At 45.6% G+C, this 22,927-nt stretch overlaps 1 protein-coding gene and 1 long non-coding RNA gene across 3 annotated transcripts in view; one reads left to right on the top strand and one right to left on the bottom strand.

Moving 5' to 3' along the window:
- LOC311532579 overlaps positions 1-22,927 on the top strand; it is a 114,705-nt gene that overhangs the window by 44,484 nt on the left and 47,294 nt on the right. The gene's annotated exons all lie outside the window — the stretch shown is intronic.
- Positions 11,729-22,927, bottom strand: part of CUX1 (cut like homeobox 1) — a 406,407-nt gene continuing 395,208 nt past the window's right edge. The window contains exons 21-23 of the mRNA XM_084651152.1: positions 20,525-20,605; positions 15,593-15,657; positions 11,729-14,323 (exon numbers count right to left, since the gene is read on the bottom strand). Coding sequence (XP_084507278.1) covers positions 14,263-14,323; positions 15,593-15,657; positions 20,525-20,605 — 207 coding nt within the window. The 3' untranslated portion in view covers positions 11,729-14,262. The remainder of the gene's footprint in view (positions 14,324-15,592; positions 15,658-20,524; positions 20,606-22,927) is intronic.

Below are 22,927 nucleotides of genomic sequence, written 5' to 3'. Positions count from 1 at the left end.
AGAATGGACATCTCAATAGCGAAGAAGTGAGGATGTGTAGGGTGAGATGGATCATGCAGGGCCTTGAAAGTGAAGACAAGCAGCTTATGCATGATGCCACAGAGAAGCGGGAACTGGTGGAGGGATGACATGGTCAAACCTGCAGGCCGGGAGAATGCAATAGTCTGAATGGAGATGAGGGGGCAAGATTGGATTAGTCAAGGCCAGAAAGCAGAGAGTAGGATGTTGCAGTAATCAAGGCACAAGACAATAAGAGCTTGGATGTGGATGGATAGGAAAGGTCGTATTTTATGTTCTTCAGAAAGAATCTGCCAGATTTGATCACAGCTTGGATGCGAGGACCCAGAGAGAGGTCCGAGTCGAAGATGACACCCAGGTTCTGGGCCTGAGCGATAGGCAGGATGGTGGTGGCACCCAGTGATTGATTGATAAAGGAGGTAGCAGGGAGGGTTTTGGAGGGGAGATTAGGAGCTTTGTACGTACACACACACACACACACTCTCTCTGTGGTGGAACTTGGAATTAAATGTAGATCTCCTGAGTCCCAGCCCAGTGCTTTAACCACAAGTCCATCCTTTCTGATACAGTGTCATCTAGAAGCATACATATGGTCTAGCTAGTAGTCACTAACCAGAAACCCTCAGTTCCTCCAATCATTGGAAACCGCATAGCATTTGCTTATATAAAGTTGCTCATCAGTTCTGACATCTCTCTGTAGCTGTTTTTGGGGGGGAGAACCAGGGCAATTATCACGATCTCAGACCCACAAATTTTAACTGGAAAACGGTTCTAATTCTCTAGAATTAAAGCAACCGTTTTAGAGACTATTTTTTAGAGCTTATGGGAATTGTGCTTAAACTGCAGCAGCACGGTGTTTGGTCTTGAGGACGACAGAATAAGGGACTTGGATATAGGAAAGTACGGGGCTGATGACTTGAACTGGAGCAAACATTTTTGGTGGGGGAGGGGAATTGAAAATATTGTTTGGCAATTTGTGTTCCTTGCATTCAAACTGTCCTGTCACTTTAAAATCAAAAGCGCTGTAAAGTGTGGATTCCCAGAGCTAACAGCACCATCCATTTAAAAAGAAATGGAAAAGATGATAGTTCACAGATCTGGAGGCCATTATCTCTGACATCCTGTGTTACACAGGCCATAGAATTTCCCCTCAGAACTCCTGCATCAAACCCATCATTTCCGGTTGAGCTGCAGTGTGTCTTTTAGAAAGACGTCCAGTCTTGATTTAAGGACTTTGTGTGATGGAGAATCCATCACGTCCTCAGGTAAGATGTTACAATGATTAATTACCTCGAAGGTTTAAAAAAAAAAAAAAGTGTGCCTTATTTTTTTACTCTGAATTTGACTGGCTTCCAGCCACTGGGATCTTTTTATCTGCTAGATCAGAAATCATCTTCCTGTTTAGGTTACTCCATAGACTGTGTTCAATTCCCATCTCAATTTTCTCTTGGATAAACTAACTAAACTGGGCTTCTGTACACTCTCATTGTAAGGCAGGTTTTCTAGACATCAACACATGCCTGTCGCTCTTCTCTGACCCTTTCCAGTTTAACATCCCACTTTCCAAGATGCTTAAGGAGGAAATAGCTTGCCCCCACACTGGTACTCAGATGCGCTGAGATTCCATTACGATAGTTACGTAGCATGGGAGCACCTGCAGGATGATCAGGCATCTTGCGGACACATGTCTTCAAAAGGGTACGGCGATAGACATGCTGTAAGAATCTAGGAGGTGCAAAATATGTGGCACAGAGCATGTTGGACAGGAGCAGGCCTTAAATGTTCAAAAGCTTCTCAAAACAGCTTGAATTAATTAACATCTCTAAATTGCTTTGAGATCCTTGGCTGGAAAGAGCTAGAGCTATGTAAAGTGTCCTTCTGCACGCAGAATAAGCAGGGCACCTGGATGTTCTCGCAGCAACGTTAACTTCATCACAAGTTAAGGAAGTATGGGCTGGAGGAATGAACTATAAGGTGGGTAGAAAGTTGGCTAGATTGTCGGGCTCAACGGGTAGTGATCAGTGGCTCCATGTGTAGTTGGCAGCCGGTATCCAGTGGAGTGCCCCAAGGGTTGGTCTTGGGGCTGGTTTTGTTCAATATCTTCATTAATGATCTGGAGGATGGCGTGGACTGCACCCTCAGCAAGTTTGCAGATGACACTAATCTGGGAGGAGTGGTAGATACGCTGGAGGGTAGGGATAGGATACAGAGGGACCTAGACAAATTGGAGGATTGGGCCAAAAGAAATCTGATGAGGTTCAACAAGGACAAGTGGAGTCCTGCACTTAGGACAGAAGAATCCCATGCACCGCTACAGACTAGGGACCGAATGGCTCGGCAGCAGTTCTGCAGAAAAGGACCTAGGGGTTATAGTGGATGAGAAGCTGGATATGAGTCAACAGCGTGCCCTTGTTGCCAAGAAGGCCAATGGCATTGTGGGATGTATATGTAGGGGCATTGCCAGCAGATCGAGGGACATGATTGTTCCCCTCTATTTGACATTGGTGAGGCCTCATCTGGAGTACTGTGTCCAGTTTTGGGCCCCACACTACAAGAAAGATGTGAAAAAATTGGAAAGCGTCCAGCAGAGGGCAACAAAAATGATTAGGGGTCTGGAACACATGACTTCTGAGGAGAGGCTGAGGGAACTGGGATTGTTTAGTCTGCGGAAGAGAAGAATGAGGGGGGATTTGATAGCTGCTTTCAACTGCCTAAAAGGGAGTTCCAAAGAGGATGGATCTAGGTTGTTCTCAGTGGTAGCTGATGACAGAACAAGGAGTGATGGTCTCAAGTTGCAGTGGGGGAGGTTTAGATTGGATATTAGGAAAAACTTTTTCAAAAGGAGGGTGGTGAAACACTGGAATGCATTACCTAGGGAAGTGGTGGAATCTCCTTCCTTAGTTATTTTTAAGGTCAGGCTTGACAAAGCCCTGGCTGGGATGATTTAGTTGGGGATTGGTCCTGCTTTGAGCAGGGGGTTGGACTAGATGACCTCCTGAGGTCCCTTCCAGCCCTGATATTCTATGATCACTGTGCACATCTGGGCCAAGACTGTCAAAGCGTCCAGTGACACTGGGTGCCTCTATTTCTTGGTGCTTAGCTTGGGACCCCTTTCCAGCAGGTGGGGTGGTGTTCCTTCCCCTCTGTTTCTACTTCTGGAGGTGAAGGTTGGGCCAGAGTGGGCATTGCCCATCGGTGCTGGCCTACAGAAGATTGCTTCTGCCTATAGCTTATCCTGGAAACAGTTAGTGCACGGTTTTTACATTATAAACATCGGAGTCTTGAAAGAGTTTGTCCAAGATGGATGCAAGGGACCGTCTTTTTGTTTGGTGTTTGTACAGCACCTAGCACAATGGGGTGCTGGTCCATGAATGGGGTGCCTCGGTGCTACTGCACTACTTTATTATTTGTATCTGAGAAAAACCTAAAAAGAGAACAAGTTTGGTGGACAATGTTATATCCTTTATTTCTCAGCAACTAACAGTTGGGAGGACTGCAGAATGCCACATGGGTTATGATTGTGGCTACTTAGCTGTTGTCCTGAGAACTGTGTTAGCTTTAAAATTGTGACCATTTGTAACTATGAATAAAAGGGGGGAAAAAAGGACCTAGGCCCTCTCCAAAATGCCAGGCGCATGTTTCCTTGGTAAAAGTCACAAATTCTTCATGAATACTGACCCAACTGCCATTGCTACGAATCCCCCCCTTGTAAACCACAACAAGTTCCAAAATCATGTATCTGGTTCCTCTGGGACTTGAGTCACTCCTATTTACCCTGGGCAGCCTGTTTATCTGGTGTGTTTCATAGTTTACTAAACATACCCTGATCCTAGAATAAACTGGAAGGGTGAGTACATCTCTCCTGGCATTGGCTGTACCTATATTTATGTTTCTGAAGTGCCTTTCCTGGTATGCCGTCAATACCGGAGTCACTGTGACATCCTGTATTAAAAGCAGTGTGCTGGTTTCATTCAGCTGTATTTGAATCCTATTGATCTCACTCGCCCATTTATAGTGCATGGGAAAACACTTCTCTGTCTCAGAGGGGTAGCCGTGTTAGCTGTAGCAGTAAAAACAAGGAGGAGTCCTTGTGGCACCTTAGAGACTAACAAATGTGTTTGGTCATAAGCTTTCGCGGGCTATAACCCACTTCATCAGATGCATGGAATGGAAAATACAGTAAGCAGGTATAAATATGTAGTACATGAAAAGATGGGAGTTGCCTTATCAAGTGCAGGGTCAGTGCTAACGAGGCCAATTCAGTCAGGGTGGATGTGGGCCATTCCCAACAGTTGCCAAGAAGGTGTGAGTATCAACAGAGGGGAAATTATTTTTTGTAGTGACCCAGCCACTCCCAGTCTTTATTCAGGCCTAATTTGATGGTGTCAAGTTCGCAAATTAATTCCAGTTCTGCAGTTTCTCGTTGGAGTCTGGTTTTGAAGGTTATTTTTGTTGAAGAATGGTGACTTTTAAGTCTGTTATTGAGTGTCCAGGGAGATTGAAGTGTTCTCCTACTGGTTTTTGAATGTTACAATTCTTGACGTCTGATTCGTGTCCATTTATTGTTTTACGTAGAGACTGCCCAGTTTGGCCAATGTACGTGGTAGAGGGGCATTGCTGGCACATGATGGCATATATCACATTGGTAGATGTGCAGGTGAACGAGCCTCTGATAGTGTGGCTGATGTGATTAGGCCCTATGACGGTGTCCCCTGAATAGATATGTGGACACAGTTGGCAACGGGCTTTGTTGCGAGGATAGGTTCCTGGGTTAGTGGTTCTGTTGTGTGGTGTGTGGTTGCTGGTGAGTATTTGCTTCAGGTTGGGGGGCTGTCTGTAAGCAAGGACTGGCCTGTCTCCCAAGATCTGTGAGAGTGATGGGTCGTCCTTCAGAATAGGTTGTAGATCCTTGATGATGCGTTGGAGAGGTTTTAGTTGGGGGCTGAAGGTGATGGCTAGTGGCGTTCTGTTACTTTCTTTGTTGGGCCTGTCCTGTAGTAGGTGACTTCTGGGTACCCTTCTGGCCCTGTCAATCTGTTTCTTCACTTCACCAGGTGGGTATTGTAGTTTTAAGAACTATCAGGCATTCTATGTCTGCCTGCTAATGGCTATGGAAACCCATTTAGATTGAGAACCAACCAGTGAGAGGAGCCTTGTAGGCTGGCTTTTAGAGAGAGCTTGGTGGTTTGTTTTCTTTAATAGCAGTGCCCTGATTGTCCCTACCTATTGTGATATGGTTTGTTTGTATCTCACAGCTACTAAATGTGAACATTGCCATAACTTTCTACACTGTTCCTCTTTGCACTCACTCTGCAACTCCCTCTTGAGTCTGCAGCCACTGGTTCGTCACTGAATCTCTCTCTGGAATAATGGCATCATGCTAGATCTGCTTACACTTCTCTAGCCAATGCTTCATCTACAAACTTGTCTCCCTCCCCACACTGCTGTAATGACTGTGGTTCATGGAGCACTTTGCATTGCATCTATGAGAATGACTGTCGCTCTGTATTTCTTTTAATAGGGTTCTCTCTTTAATCAGAGAGTAGAGCCAGGTTTGAATGTAAATGGGATTTTAATAATGAAACTTAGGGCTCGTGACAGATGTGTGCTGGACAGAACCGGTGATAGAAGGTCCATGCGTCCCCAGAAAACATACAGCAAGGAATGCTCTGACGTCTCTATCCTGCCTGGATCTGGAAGAACCACCTCTAAGGGTGAGAAGAGCACCTAGGCCTGGCCATGAACACCTGCCCATTTAGGAATTGGACTGAAAGCACTGGCTTATTTCACCCAGAGACTGGCCATCTCCTAGGCAGTGATTTTTAGCCACTTCTGCTTGAGGCCAAACCTTAACTAGTGACCGAGATCTGAACACCCCTTGTATCCTAGGAGGCATCCAGGCCCCCTGGTAGAATTTTGTGACCGGAGGAAAGAGACACAGGTTAAATGGGTATAAAAGTGTGGGTTTTCCTTTGTTTTCCTGAATGTATGTCAATACTGATTACAGTTGTTTGCCATAATCAAATTTAAAAGACTGAGAGAGAGCAAATTGCTGCAGAAACTCTTTTCTTTCAAGGCACTTAATGACCAAATGCTCTTCCAAATTAAATTAGCAAAAATTAACCCTTGGGACTGTGCCCACACACACACGCTGTCTCTCAAGCAGCCATTGTTGAGCCTGTGAGCCAAAAATAACTGTTCTTAGGGATAATAGTCAGTGGCCTGAAAAGAACATTGGGAGCCAGGAAGTTCTGAGTTCCAGTAGTTGGTAGCTCACTTTTGACGATGAGAGAAAGAAATATCACTTCTCTAGTAGGGCAAGTAGCTCAAATCCTGAAGATGGTCTTAGGAGCTTTCTCAATGTTAAGGTCATTAAATGGTCTGGTGTAAGAGCTTAAGGAGATATCTGTGGTTCTTTCAGTGGTTTCCTATTTAATATGTGAAGTAAACAGTTCACTGAAAGTCAGTCAAGCTGTGTCCTTTCATTCTGTCAAAATCTGCTTGGCACAAATCAGCAAAATTTTGGAGTTTGCTTTCTGGATGTAGCATAGTTGATGGATTAGTGCATGTGATGATGACACACGACGTTCCAGAAGATGCTGTAGAGAATCGTCCTCCATGGGAAGAGGATTAGACTAGATGAGCTGGAGAAAAAAACCTGAAACCTCATTTGTGGGTAGCATGGGATAAAAACCCAATATGATTAACCTTCAGTTCTCCACTTCATGGTAATTGGGAAATGAACTGCTTGCCCAATTTGAAAAACAAACAATAGGAAAAGCCCAATTTGTTGTCATTCGTAGCTTACCGTTCAGTGAGCAACTGAAGTTTAAATTACTAGTTTGGTAACGGGACGCGATTTCAGAGAGAGGAAGAGACATTGAGAGGGAAATGAATTGTAACGGTATGAGTGTCTGTGGCGAGAAGTGATAAAGGTAGACAGTTTTTATGGGCTATCATAAGAACTCTTGAAGAAGAGCCCCAGAGAAACAGGCACGTATTTTTCATGAGGGTGATTTACTGTGTGACCTTGGGGTTGTCATTTATGCCTCTATGCCTCAGTTGCCATATCTGTAAAATGGGCCGAATAGTTCACAAAGTGGATGGTGAGCCTTTGGAGCACTTAACAAGTAATTGGCAAGCTCCTCTGGTAGGTGGGGCTAACAACTGGAAACTCACAACCTGCAGTTGAAGTGTGACGTGTGCATATAAGTGCAACCACTTTGCATGTGTGATTGGGGAAATGGTCTGTCACTAGTTTCTGGTGCAGGATGGAAGCTGACCTTCAAGCCAGCCTGCTTCTGGCTCTTCTCTGTGGTTGGTTAAGGCTAATGAACCGTCGGTGGCAAAAGCTAAGCAGAGTGGATGTGAAATCTGGAGACGCAGAGTGTTCAGTGCCCAGAGGCATCTGATCCAGTTGTCTGTCTCCATCAGGGAGGATGGAAAGGGGTAGGTGGGTGTGGCCTGGCAAGGCTGATTGTCCTTGAGGCTGGGAAGCAGATGAGATCAGGGCTCTGGCCACCACTTCTGTGTTATGGCTGAGTTAGACTCAGCCCAGTACTAAAGTTCCTGAAGACTGTGCTGCCGAGTGACACATTTGTCCCCTCGCACATCTGCATCTGAGTAACGTCATTGCAGAGCCGTGCCTCTTTCACGTAAGAGGAGGGGATAAGCCCTGTGCAATCTGAATAGCCCTTGACTCACTTCAGTTTTACTGTAAGTGAGAACAAACTCTGGCCACTTGATTGTTCCCAGAAAATCTGACTTAGGGCAAGAACAGTGACAGCAGAGCAGTTAATGGACCAATCTAGACGGGATAGGAAGGATATGGAGACTTATACATCCCACATCCTCAGCTTGCTCACCAGCTATGCTGTACCAGGGATAACCAGGCCCACTCTGTTTTTACCTGGGCAGTGTTGCCCAGTGGATGGAGCACTGAACTGGGACTCAGGAGATCTGGGTTTTATTCCTGGCTCTTCCCTGGGCCTGCTGGGTGATCTTGGCCTAGTCCCTTTTGCCTTTGTGGCTTGGCTTCCCTGTTGGTTAAACGGGAATAATGATCCTGACCGCCTTTGTAAAATGCTTTGAGATCTATGGAACAAAGGGATTACTACCTGGTATCAAGTCCAAACCCTGCAATTTCCCCTCCAGCGTTGCATACTTTTGTCCTGAGGGCTGGTGCGTGTGCAATGTAAGAACTGGAAACAACCAGAATAGGTATCTTGAGCTGGGATTTCCTTTTGGCTGTCCTTTGCTGGGGAGAGGGCAGCATGCAACCTCCCTCGTCCTTCATGTCTTTACATGCCTGTGTGCAGCGTAGAGGGAAAGACTGTCCTGCGCCTGGGTCCAGTCTCAGCCAGCAGAACCTTGGCTGAGCCTGAACTGACGTTTGGGTAGCAGCTGACAGGTTTGCTCACAGCCCAGGTTTGTCTTTGGGGCAGGGAGCGTCTCCCTGCTCAGTTGTGTACCGCACTGGCAGCGTGGGGTCCTGGCCCATGTTAGAGGCTGTTAGGTGCTACAATAATACAAATAATAAATATTAATCATTTGTCATGGGTCTAGTCATTCCCTGCTATCATGGCCCTGCCACTTTGCTGGTGCAGTCACAAGGTTGGAGATGCTAATATGTACGATAGGTCCAAAGGCTGGCTGGGGGAATCCGTTGAACTTTCCTGAGCTGTCTTAGAGACTGAACTGAGGCCCGGGGGGATGAGAGACATGAAGGGGGCATCTCTGGAGGCAGAACCAAGCTTTCCCTGCCTGGCCGTTCTCGCCATGTGACATATAATTCGGTGAGACAACTTTTTTCCCCGGCTCTTTGCTACTCTGCAATGGCATCTGTCTTAACCCTGGCCTGAATGAATGCTCTTTTCCTTTGGAGAAGGGGCCACAAGCAGTGACAGCATGTGCAGCATATAATTCTCTGAACATCATTTGAAGGGGTGCTCTCCCAGCAGGTCTCCACATGGCTGAGTGGCTGAGCAGCTTTCAAAGTGGCTGAGCAGCTTTGAAACCCAGAAGCATCTGATACTCACTGAAACCTTGCCTGGGTCTCTGGTAAAGAGTCCTCCTGAATTCAGGCTAGCCTTGCCCTTGATAATTAATGATTTTTGGCTTGCATGGTTAGAGCTTTAGGAGGCTGCAGTTCTCTCTCTCGTACAGAAACAGCAAAGTTCTCTAGCTGCAGCAAAGGGGCTGGTGCTGCTTGAAATAACGAATTATTTTTGTAGATCAAGTCTGTTGCAAGATTCCTTTGCTGCATGCCTGTCAGAAAGGAGAAGCGCTACTTCCAGCACCCACCCTGGAGCTCTTCACTCCGTTCCATTGAAAGGCCGGGAGCCCTGGAGTGATGTGTGTTTAAGCCAGTGGAGTAAGAGTTACAGGAAATTACCAAGTGGATGAAGAGCGGTTTTGGTTCTTTGTAAGCCTCCATTTTAGAGCTAGCTACTGCAATTACCATTGCCCTCTTGTATGCCTGGAATACAGTGACCAAGAAGCCAGCGAGCCTGTGGATAGGGAGACTTCTGTAGAAACAAACTTCCGAAGACATGCATGCTCTTCCTTCCTTCAGCCCCTGAGGCTTTTGCCATGCACTGCCTCTGGGGCAGGTGAAAGATGAGCAGATGGGGAAGGGGGGGTCTTTGCAACATAACAGGTAACCCACAATGGGACGTAAGTGGGCTGTTGGTGCACACCTCAGAGGTGCTTGAAGGCTGATGGCAGAGAAGTCACCGATGGATGACAAATGGATGCCTCTCCCTGGCTTATTAGAATGGCATGTTGCTTTCCTTATGGAGAGCTGGAGATTTATGTAATGTATCGTTCGGTGATGCAAAGTAGCTCCCAACAGAAGGCTGAGAGAGAAGAGTAGGGAAAGGAGTATCAACATGGGGGGCTGGGTTCTGTTCTGTAACGGCCGTGTGAAGGCAGCGTCACTGACTTTACATCAGTGTAGCAGAATTACTTCTGCCGGTGGAACTTCCAAAGAAAAACGACACTTCTTTCAGCAGGAACTGTGCACTGCTGCTGTCGAGAGCTGGTTTACAGCTCCTAAGACAGTTGCTTAGCTTAAAAGGCCTGGGGGGTGGGGGCTGGTAAAGGTAGAGGGGATACGAAGGAAGGAGACATGGAGCTGGCAGGTGTTCACTTTCCTCCCCTTTCCTTTGAGCCCCTGTGGGTGTTGGAAGCACTGTCTTGTAGTTCTGAGGTGCAACCTCTAAAACAAAACCCCACTGAGAAGAAAACAGGGTTGGAAGCTGATGATCACAAGTCAAACTCTAGTCTCATGAAGGAGGCTAAGATTTTGTCACCTGATATTCTTAGTAAAAGTCACGGGCAATAAAGGAAAATTAACGGAAGCCAATGACCTGCCCCTGACTTTTACTAAAAATATCCATGATAAAGATGCAGGGTGGCGGGGAGCTCCAGCCCCCTACCCCTGCACCTGGGGCTGCAGGGTCCCCCTGCCCTCCGTGGCGTGGGGAGCTGCAAAATTCCCTGCGACTGGCAGCGGCAGCCGGGGATCCCCCCTGCCACCCACAGCGGCTGGGAGTTTGGGGACCTTATTGTCTTAGGCGGCAGGGGTACCTCACAGCTCCCTGCCACTGCGGGACCCTGCAGCACCCAGGGCAGAAGTCACGGATTCCATGACTAAATCCTAGCCTTACTCATGATCATCCCATCAAACATTTCCCTTTTCAGCTCCGCCTGTGACAACTCATTCAACACAAAGAGGTCGTGGGAATGTATTTGTGTGGGGAGGTGACCAAAATAGGCTGCAAGACACAATAGGAGGAGAACTAGGAGCAAACAATTCCATCTGAAACTGGCCATTTTATTAGCCCTTGGAATGCAACAGGTAAAAAAGGTCACTCTACTCATTTGTAAGAAGCCTGCCCGCCTCTGGACCTGTGCAGAGAGCCAGTGTCTCTCCCTCCTTGTTCCCTTTTAATCCCCATCAGATAACACTGTCTAAAGTGCCACAACAAGATGTGAGTGTTCCTGCCATCCCCAGAGAGCTGGAGGCTGCCCATGTTCATTTGATACAAATACATGGGGAGATGTGCATGTAAATGGCTGAAGTGTAAAACTGGTGCTTGGTCATGGATGAAAGGAAAATTAGAGGGAAAATCACCACCAAAATTAAGAAAAGCAAATAGAACTGGTTTGAGGGTGTTTTTTTAATTAAAAAAAATAATCCTTGACCCCTCAAACCTGTCTGAAGGTCTTGTTTTAAAATATAAACACAATAGTTTCTCATTCCCCACAGGAACCACTGTTGGCAATGGCCAGGGAATGAAACCAACACAGAGACTGCTGGTTTTTCAGCCTGGCCATCTGCATGACAGGAGGAACCAGAACAGCATTCGGGCTTGAATCTTGTGAGGGGCAGAGCCTACATCCCTGGGCACTGAGGGTATTCAGCAATGGTCCTACCCCCTCCGTAGTAGAGTATTTTCTCCTTCCTATTTATACCTAGCAAAGAATATTTCATCTCAACTGCAGGTGGCCCTGATCCTCACACAGCAGGGACCAAAGCTGCCTTACAGGGCTGGAGATGCTGCTCCTTCCGACTGTGCAAGACCTCAAACAGTTACTTTAGCTGTCGGATTGGATTTCTAAAACTAACTGCAAATTTTGTCCTCCTGTAGCTGGGAATTGAACTGGGATGCTTCTTGCTTGTAAAAAACAGAACCACAAAGGCAAATCAGTCTTGATGCATGTCTAGGTTTATTTGATCACGTCTTGCATAGCTCAATAATATCTATTTTAAATCATTTATGGAAGATTACATGTGCCAATTTCTAAGCATGTTTTGCAATTCTAATACACGCAATATAGCATCTAAATAAAGTAAGCCTGACTTTCCCTATGAAACCTAAAAGAAACTAGCCTAGCAAATGTCCCATTCTTACCAAGATTGCTCTTTTAGCAAGGACAGCAAAACACCTATTTATTCCGTATATAAAGATCATTATCTTTTTGGATGTGAAAAGCACCCATAACTTGCTCTGGTCTTTGAGAGCTCACGTCTACTTTACGTTCCCAATCTTGCAAGGGCCGAGCCCCATTTGCTGCCCCTGAAATCAATGCGAGTTGGAAGGTGCTCTGCACCACACGTAATCAGGCCCTGAGAGAGATGGGGCATAATCTCTCGAAAGCTGGAGAGATTGTCCTTTCAGATAAAGTTGCCTTCCTCTTAAAAATGCTGATAAACATTACTTTGAAGCAGCAGCACAGACCTGAGCTGGATACAAATCTATGGAAAATTGGCTGTGTTTTGATCATAATCTCTGAGACGCAAGACTTATCACTGAGTTATTCAAAGAGAGGAAATAGTGACAACAAACAAAATGCTGCAGCTTCATAAGAAGCAACGGCCTGTTCAGTTTAGAGAGTCCCGTTCATTTTAACAAACACACCAATACTTCGGCCCCGTCTATTTTTATTTTATTTTTGTGCTGCTGTGAAGGGGGTAAATCCCCAGTAGAGTCACTGCAATGTAAAACAGGATTTACACTAGTAATTTACTGGTGCACATCCCATTTTCCACCATTACACTGCTACAAATCCCTCATCTAGCCACATTGTTATCACATCCAGGGCAGATTTCTCTCCCCTAGACAAGCCCTGAGTCTTCTTGAACCTCTCTGTATAGACAGGGGCTGATTGGTCCTTGTGTATTATCATCTTCATTGCAATTAGTATTTTACTGTTTTCTACAGGCTGAGCAACTATAAATAGATCTTCATTGCTCATGGCATATGGAAAGTCTTATCACTGATTGCGTATTCTATTTATACAACCACACTTACTAACACATGCGTGTGGTTTGCTATGCAATATTAACCATAAGGCAACAACAGTCTTGTGGCCTAGAATGGGGATTTTAACTGAGCAAGAATGGACCGTACTATTAACTATAGAGTAAGGGCCTGATCTGGCATGCTACTGAGTACTTTCAATGATCACTGCAGTCAATAGAAGTGGAAGGTGCTCAGCACCTTGCAGGAACGTGGAATCCTAGTAGGAATTTACAAGCTCTATATAAATCAGCTTACCAAGTATTTTCTTTCCCCCAACTAAATCAATGACTTTTATTAGCAGAGCAGTCAGATTTCCCCCCAAATAACCCACGGTCAACAATTAACTCATTCAAGCTGAAAAGTAGCCCAGAAGGGTCAGACACTTACCCACCAGGCTGCAATGCAAGCAAGTTTGCCCATCAGACATCTTGCACTGTGCTAACACATCCTTTGCAGCAAAGCAGAAACATTTCTATTATCCGAGAGTGCCCACTGCACTTCCAATGAGCTCCATGCTTATTAGCCACACTTCCCTCACGCCAATTAAATCCTAAACATCGAGTCCATTTCAAGTGTAAGTCAGTCTCCAGTTCAATAATGCCAATAGAAAAGCCTGTCAGCTTTTACTCGACAGCACTCTCAGAGGCCTCAAGAAATGCACATTAGATTACATACAGAGCTGAACAAGATCTTAATTCAATAAGAAATACAGTGTTTTCCTGTCTCTGGATGACTGACCTCACAAAGGGTAAGACAATTTATTGTAGGCTCTTGCAACAAGCCATTTCAAAGTCCAGTAAAATCTGTAGTCTTTGATCACTCAAGAATTTGCTAGAGCATGAACAAATTTTTTAAATACAAGGCCATTGTAAAAGCCACTAATTTCAAGGGGTCAGTTTTCCCTATTTCATGGGAGGTTTAGCCAGGCTAGTGTGTTGGACTTCGAAGAGGTTACGAGGTGGTGCTTACATCAAAGTAGGGTCCCACCCTGTTCCCCAGCCCTCAAAAGCTACATGAAGATGTTAGCTTTCAACAGAACAGTTCCCTACCTCCTACAGGTTTGTAAAGCAAATCTAAATGAAATGAGGATGAACTCTCCCCAAGTTACTTTGGAGATTCCTAAAGCTTCAGACACCATCACCCAAGGGAATACACAGAATTTCTACGATTCCAGATGGAATCTGCTTCCTTACACTTATGTTTTGCAAAACGACACTCCATCATTGCTGCTTCTAACCTACAAGTGTCAGAGTGGGGAAGGGATCACTGCTTCTCCATCTTACAAAGCACAAAGGTAATCTTAGAAAGTTCAAGTCAAGCAGCTGTCTGTGCACAATGGTCACAGCAGGGACAGAAAACATGGGAACAAGTGCAGCCAAATGCTACTGATGGAATTAACAATCCCTGGGGATGTGAAGAGCCTCGATTCCAGCCTTCACTGCCACATATCGCCATTGTCTCCATTCTCATGGAACTTGTGCAAGTGATCAGCATATCTGAAAAGAACAAGTTAAATAATGAATCAGCACAAGTTCCACGGCAAGACCCAATACACACTGAAATCAGTATGAAGCCAGACTGCCCTTCCAACAACACCTATCATAATCAGGACCATAGTCTCGCTCACACCACCAGGAAATCCCTATGAGTTAGTCAGAGCAGCTGAAAACAAATCATGGGACCTGATCTGGATGTCTTTACTCACATCTGGAGCAACTGATTGTTGTTTTGTTTTGCTAGCCATTCTGAAAAAATTGGGGGGAAAAAACCCATTTTGGGTTGACCCCAAATGAAATTTTTTTGGCAAACTGGAAAAAAGCTTATTTCAGTTTAAAATGTTTCATTCGACTCAAAACAATGTTGTGTTTAATTTTTTTTTTGAATACTGAAAAAATGGAAGGTACATTTTGAAACAAAGTAGTTTAAAAATAGCACATTTTTATTTTGTGGGGATTTTTAACCAGAACCATTTGGTGGATTAAACACAATTTCCCCGTGTTTCAGTTAATCTGAATCTACATTTTTCAGTGGAAAAAAAGTTGTGGCTGAAAATCTTCACCAAGCTTTATTCCACCCTCATTTACGCGAGAGGATTACTTGTGCACATGGATGTTGCAGGATTAGGCCCTCAGCTTCTGAAAATATTGGTCTCCAAATTAATCGATCTCTCAGGTATTTGTCATTCTGCAGCTAATTTCAAAACTGTTGTTCTGCTCCGTAAGCCCGTGTAGATATGGTACAGCAGGCTTCCATGTTTATTGTCTTAAAGGTTTGCAGTTCTAATGAGTAAAACAGTCCCTCCAGCAAGCTGAGCCTGTATTGTTTTATTCTTGTGCATCTTCACCAGCAAAATGTCCTCCTCACCAAATTAAGGCTTAGGTTACATCTCTAAAATCCTATTAGCGATTGCTGATAAAGGTGTCATGATTAGAACTTAATAATTCTATTGGTTCACAAGAAGGAACAAAATTCAGCTCGCTCTGTCTGAACTGGTTTTGCCTTTGCAGGGCTATTAAGAGTCAACCTTTACTTCCGATACTAAAGATAGTAGATAAGACTCTTAAAAGTAGTCACAGGGAACTAACTGATGTGCTGAAATAAGGTGCTGTTTTTCAGAACAGAACTGCACTTTAATGCGACCGTGTGTTTAGAAAGTGATTGCAAGCCCAAGTGTTCCTTTGGTTAAATCAAAGTTGCTCCTCTTCTCAAGACAGTAACTGTTTTGAAATCTGGATTGTACTGAATTGTTCTGTTTTCATACATACTTCTTGGCACAGTAAGCAGTGCAGTCCCTTCCCACGCTCTCACTCCAAGCAGTTTTGTAGAGTACCTGGGAAATAAGAAATGCTGTTAACTGTTTCCCATTGCAATGAGATGCCCCCTGTATTTACTTTCTGCTCAGTAAATTAGTGCAGCTGTGACCAGCATCTCACTTCTCTTAGCATAAGCCACCAACCAGACTTTGATGACCAACCCCCTGTGATGCTGTATTGCTTTACATAACCACAGGGTCTGATTCATCCATGTCTGTTAGAGAAATGTTTGCTACAGCCTTAAAGAAATAACTGTCTGCCCCAGTCAATCAAACGCACACAGTAAGGGGCTGGGTAGAATAGTAAGTGCATGCTTTGGATGCACGTGTCTCTTGGTTTTTCATAGCCATAAAACTATGTATGTTCTAGTGCGGGGGTGGGCAGTGTACAGCCGGAGGGCCGCATCCAGCCCTCGAGCTCCCACCAGGGAGCAGGGTCCAGGGCTTGCCCTGCTCTGCGTGGCTCCTGGAAGCAGCAGCATGTCCCCCCTCAAGCTCCTGTGCGTAGGAGCAGCCAGGGGGCTCTGTACGCTGCCACCAACCCAAGTGCCGCCCCCACAGCTTCCACTGGCCAGGAACCACAGCAATGGGAGCTACAGGGGCGGTGCCTGTGGACAGGGCAGTGCACAGAGCTGCCTGGCCACGCTTCCGCGTAGGAGCCAGAGTGGGAACATGCCACTGCTTCTGGGAGCTGCTTGAGGTAAGCATTGCCCGGAGCCTGCCCCAGCCCTGATGCCCATCCTGCCCTCTGAACCAGCTTGGTCTCATCCTGAAGCACCCTCCTGCACCCCCCAACCCTACCCCGGAGCCCTCACCCCCTTCCGCACCCCACCCCCACTTTCATGAGCATTCATAGCCTGCCATATAGTTTCCATACCCAGATCTGGCCCTCAGGCCAAAAAGTTTGCCCGCCCCTGTTCCAGTGGATGGATTTCAATGTGGTCAAGAATATGAAATTTTTCAATACATGATTAAAGAGCACATTAAGGAAGAGCTGTGTGGTTGGAACACAGTTGTGAACTACCACCACTACTAAGAGATTTAAATATACTACATGATTACATATGAGGGTTAATTTTTAGAAAATAAAACTGAACCAGAAGCTTCAATTTCCCCTCCCTTGAGTTTTAGGACTTTTGCCTACCAAATTTGAATTAGTTTTGCACGCTGTAATTTGCAACCTATAATGTGCAGAGGGTCTCTGCAAACAGAGCAACGTAAAGGGGAGGAAATAAGACTACAGGAATGGGAAGGTCTAAAATCCATGAATGGAGATAAACTGGAGAGTTAGCAGAAGAAGAGGCTACAGGGCTGTCCAGGTCCATTGATGCAGTGTGAAATTAACAATAGGGAGACAGCATGGCCCAGCAGGTCGGGAACTGGACTGGGAGTCAGGAGTCCTGGACTCTGATTCTGGCTCTGCCATGGACTTGTTTTGAGACCACTAGCTAATAACTTATCTTTACCGAGCCTCGTTTCCCCTCATCTATAAAACCAGAATATTGTACCTTGCCCGTCTTTGTAGTGTGTTCTAAAATCCATGAATGAAAAGTGATTTTCACTATAGCACTCACAGAGCCATAGAAGTGTATGCAGTGCCTTTCACTGAACCAATGGGTAAGCTGCTAAAGAGCAGTTCTCAAGCTAAAACAATGATGCCTTTTGTGTCAATAAGAAGGGCTCTATTCCTTTTTGCCCTTCTTTAAACTCGTCGACAGAAGTAATGTGCAAATGGCAGGCCTCTCCAGAGACCTGATTTTCAGCTGCGCTGAGCACCCACAAATCCAGCTGAAGTCAATAGGAGCTTAGGTTACTCAGTACCTCTGAAAATAGCTATCCCTCCGTTTAAGTGCCATCTCCTGAAATGTTTAGCTTGTTGGCGTGTAGGTCTAGATACATCCTCGCTTCCATTAATGAAGAGGAGGGCGGTGGTATGGTGGCCTCTGTTGTACATCTCACTGGTCTGTTGACCATCTTTGATATTACACATATAATAAGTGTGGAGTGGAGAAATGATTTAAATAAAACTTTACAATCGACTTCACCGAAAAGCACAATGGGGCTGCAAATGCAGGCAGAAGACCTCCACATCTGCTGCTGAAGCTGATGTGCTAATGCCTTCGTGACTTGTAAGAAGGTATTATCCTGTCACAGGGGAAATGCTCTAATTCCACAAATACCATTCAGCAGGCCTCCAAATTAGGGTTAATTGAAATTCACAAAAGGGAGAAGAAAGAAAAGATTTGTGGAAAGGAAGCCAGATGGAGGGAGGTGAAGGCCTCTGTTTCTAGATTAAGAGGAAAAACATTTCTCAGATGGTAGAAGTGGATCAGACAGAATCATCCAGCCCATTGTTAAGTGTCTGCAGTTGGAGCCTGATCCAAAGGCCATTGGTGTCAATGGCTTTGCAGCTCTGGTCTTGTGATGTTTAGACAGAATGAGATTATTCCATCCATGCAATTCCTATGCCTAATAGTTTCCGGTTACATTTTAAACGTTAATGAAGCTTAACTTGGTATTTCTTTGCTTTCTTCCCCACAAGATGACTGCAGGTTGGCTTTATTCTGACAAAATCTGGGTAGAAACATTCGTTTGTCTTTCATCTTGTCTCATTTAATCATTGATAAGTTTTCCCTCCCATGACAGATAAATGCCCCAGAAATTCTGTAAATAAAACTTTAAACCAGGATAGACTGAAAAGCCCAATGCCACTACAAATATAGGCTGGAGACCTGGGCATCTGCTGCTGATACTTCCTATGCAACTCAGAAGCACAATCCTGCCACTGGGGAAATGCTGTAATTCCAGAAATACCATTCAGCAGGCCTCCACATTAGGGGGAATTGAAATTCACAAAATGGGGGAAAAGACAGCTGTGAACACAGCCCTGAGCACAAGGGAACTGCCAGATTGAGGCCGCCTTTATCTATCTGGTCTGAGTGGGCAGCCATCCAACTCCATTGGATCATATTGGGACTTTCCATCCATACCCTGCAAACTGACCCTCACAGGAGGCTGCCTATGCTGAGCCCCATTAAAGTCAACAGGGCTTCCGGCTTGGATCTGATCACAGGACTGGGGCCATACCGACTGGGAAAGGAAAATCCACAGTTTGCAGCTTCCTGCCTTTGGAAATACAGATCAGCCAGAAGACATTGGGGGGTTGTTGTGGAAAAATCACTGGATCAGGGCACAGCTGCATTAAAAAAGGCAAAATAAGTCCAAGGTCCAAAAGACTGTAGCAAGCACATCAGTATCACTTCTTTGCAGTTATGCAGTGAGGGCCAGAATTCCAAATAGCCACAGCTAAGACACTGCGTGTTGGCTGCTTGCTGCTCACGAAGCAGCCGAGAATTGCCTTGGTCCAAAACACAACAGCATACAATGACAACACTGTCATGTTTGCTAGTACTGGGGAATACCGTGTGAGCGGCTTTCATAGGGGCTAAAGCAACACAGCTACTAGACAGGGACACCTTTATGGGATATTTCTAGAGACCGGTAACTTTTCTATAGAAGTTTTAAACCAACCTATGGAAGTCTATAGCCAGGATATAATTCTCTGTTAAACCCGATAGGATTATCTAAATTTTAAATTGTCTACAGAAAGGAGATCATGGTCTATTCACCTGTATAGGACTTTTACAATTCTACAGGATTTTAAACCCAGGTTGTTTTTAACACTTAAGTTCTATAGGACTTTTCCCACAATGGAATTGGAGATTATTCCCTCTGGAAGAGGAGACATTGCAGTGACCTAATTAAGACTTTTAACATTATGAAAGGGAGAGATGTGTGGAAGTGTATTTACACTGGTAAATGTTTAGAAACTAAAAGTATCGACGCTAGGGGAATGTAGGACTCACTAGCAGAACTGTGTCCTGCAGAGTGTAAGGCAAAGATGGTACTGTAGTACATTGCCAAGAAAGGCAAAGCAGAGACTAACTGAGCTCAAGAACCATCTCCATTTGTTTCTGAAGAGATTAAGGGGGCGTGATGAGAAAGCAGGAAGATGAGATCACAGTGAGCCAAACGTAGACCAGCATGTTGGGTCACAGGGACATTTCTTATTTCTAAAATTTCTTACACTCTGAACTTCATGTTGAATGACTAGATTAATAAAAGCCTTTAAAACCCTGGTGAGTGGATGGTTTGCCCTAATGCTGTCAAGTTGTAGGAACTCCCAAGGACTCCTGCATTTAAATCGGGCTAAATCCTATGCAACTATCTGAAAGCAGAGAAGTAAGAGACTAGCATGTCAACAAAATGTGTATGTTGCCTACACTGCGCTAAAAACCCTGCAGCACTGAGTCTCAGAGCCCGAGTCACTCGATTCAGGCTTGCAGGGCTCAAGCTGCAGGGCTCAGAATTGCAGTGTAAACATTTGGGCCTGGGCTGGGGCCCAGGCTTCTGCCCGAGCCTGAACATCTGCAGTGCAATGTTTTAGCCTGAACCCGCCGATCCAGGCCAGCCCCAGGTCTTTTATTGCAGTGTAGAGGTACCTCACGAAAGCTTATACTCTAATAAATTGGTTAGTCTCTAAGGTGCCACAAGTCCTCCTTTTCTTTTCACAGACAATGCGGCCTCACAGCTAGATCAGGGAAAGGTATCAAGAGACACCTGAGTTCTAGTCCCAGGTCTGCCACTTACCCACCGTGACCCTGGGTGAGTCACTTCCCACCTCGGTGCCTCTGTCTCCCCATCTCCTTGGGTGCATTGTGCTATGTGTCTTTTGGTGCACGGATGCATGAGCTATCACACACTTACTTGGAAGAGGCAAGAGTAAGTCTCCTGGTTTAAAATGAAAAGCTGAGCACTTTATGGGGTATTTTCCGGCCATGATTGTAAGCAGTCATCAGTTCCCCTTTTAGACTTAAACACTTACCAGGAAGACCAGGCAATGCAGCAAGAGGGTGTAGAAAAACGCAACAGTGCGAGCTGCCTTGCTGGACAGGATCAGCCGCCCCTACAGCAAGATCAGAACGAGAAACAGATTCAGCCCAGTTAAAGCAAAATTACTTTGGCCACATTATTTTTATTGTTACATTAACCGCTAGAGGGGCGCCAGCTGAGCTCAGGACCCCAACGTGGTAAGCGCAGAACACACACAGCAGGAGACAGTCCCTGCCCTACAGAGCTTCCAGTCTAAATGGACAAGACAGACAAGTGGGGGGAGAAAGGAAGGATTCTGATTCCCATTTTACAGATGGGGAAGCGAGGCATCAGGAGAGAGCAAGTCACTTGCCCAGGGTCACACAGGGTCTGTGGTGGAGCAGGCATCTGAACTAGGTCTGAGCCACTGGAACCCTGAGAGGAGGCATGTTCCATTCAAGCCAGCCAGAATACCGTATATTTGTTTAAAGTTGTTTACTTTTAAAAACTTTCTTGCATGTTTCAGAGGTAACCAATTCTTTGTACCTGGACAAGGAAGATCATTCTCCTGATTGCCTCATTCTGTTTCTCACTCTGGCCCACTTCATTCCCCTCTCTCCGTAAATCCAAGCAGCCTTACCAAACCTGTAAACAGTGCGTTAAACCTGTGTGCTCAGAGTACATTAAACAAGGTTTCATTTTGTGGCTTTATACCCCAGGCAGCATGCGCCACACACCTGCTCAGACAGACAAAACAGAACCTGGAAGGTATGATTAACGGGTCAGTCCTGCAAGGTGCTGAGTTCTCTGGCCCCAGCAGGCTCAGGGTTTTGGCAGCAATGGGTAGGTCTGCACACCAAGTCTCCGAGTCTCAGAACCCTGGTCAACTGATTCAGGCTGCAGGGCTAAAGAGCGTAGTGTAGATGTTTGGGATCAAGCTCTGAAACCCTGCAAGAGGGAAGAGGCTCAGAGCCCCGGCTCCAGCCCAAATCCCAACCTCTACACTGCTACTTTTAGCCTTGCAAGCCTGAGTCATCCAATTTGGGCTCCGAGACTCGCTGCTGAAGGTTTTTTTATTGCTGTGTAGATGTACCCAATGAAACTACTCATATGGAGAAAGTTAAGCAAGTGCGTAAGGGCTTTGCTAGATAGAGATGAGTGCTCAGAGCCTTGCGAGTTTAAGCCCTGCCTACATACTCCAGCTGCTGTATAGCTAATGGAGGTGATGATTTCAGGGGGCTTTCACATCCTGACATCTGCAGTAGCAAAGCTCGGATCCGAACACTCTGGGGAAGTTTGCATCTGGATCCAGCAGCTCAGACACGTCTCTAAGGAGGTTTGCATAGCTCAGCCTAGACACAGTATTTGCATTTACACAAACTTCCCAGCCCCTTTGCTCCTTCCTTCTCCTGGGTTCAGGGAGGTGAATTTATTCTATGTTGTTAATTAGCAGCAGCAATGAGAAGAAAAAATTACAGGCAAAATAACTGTTCTTGGCTGAAACGTGCTCTTTACATAGCAAGTGCCAGACTAGACCATCTAGATCAGTGTCCTCTCTGACAGAGATCAGTACCAAGTACTTCAAAGGAAGATGCAAAAAACTCTGCATGGCTCTTATGGGATAAACTGCCCTCAGGGAAGTTTCCTCCTAGTCCCCTTTATTCCAGTGTGATCCCCTGCTGCTGCTGCGGAAGTCCCTTTCTAAGAGCAGACTGAAGTACTGGGCTGGCAAGAACTCTGTACAATATGCACAGCACCAGGTACCTTCTGCAGTGCTGTCAGGCCGCTTCAGCTTGAAAATCCTACACCAATCTGAGACAGAGAAGAGATTTGCATTTAAAAAATTCCTCAAAAATCCTCTTACTAAGATGCACTTGCAACCCTCTCCCCCCCAACATTACCTTAAAGGTCTAGCTTAAACCTACAGATGCAAAAAATAATTCAGTTTTAGAGCCAGTAATACAGGCTGATAATACAGCATAGCCCAACCCCTGCCTTGTGCTCAGCAGAGCCTTGGACCCAAAGGAAGGGAGAACCAGTGCAGCGGGCATGAGGCTGTGGAAGGAGCAGACTGTGGGAAAGCGTGCTCAGTCCATGTACAACTGTAGCATAGACACGGTTTGGAACCAAGAGCAGGGCTCTGCGAACTGGCTACACGGATCCCCTGACTAAATACCTAGCATATCTGGAGAGGGCAGTAGGGGGAATGGGGTAGTGGGCAGGGAGCCTGGTGCTTTGAAGTCCTCACAGTCCCTGTGTTGACTTGGGCTGTGCCCAATGAGGGAAGCCCTTGGCCCTCATACTGAAGAAAAACACAAGCCATTAGGAGTTCAGGATGCCCCAAGAGGCCCCTCCTGTCTTTACCAAAGGACCGGGTTGGTTTTTCCCCAGTTAATAGTTTGTTTCCCCTGTTTTC

This window comes from Lepidochelys olivacea (genome assembly GCF_965140295.1).
Source record: "Lepidochelys olivacea isolate rLepOli2 genome assembly, chromosome: 17".
Taxonomy (NCBI): Eukaryota; Metazoa; Chordata; order Testudines; family Cheloniidae; genus Lepidochelys; species Lepidochelys olivacea.
This window is presented reverse-complemented; position numbering and strand designations above follow the sequence as displayed.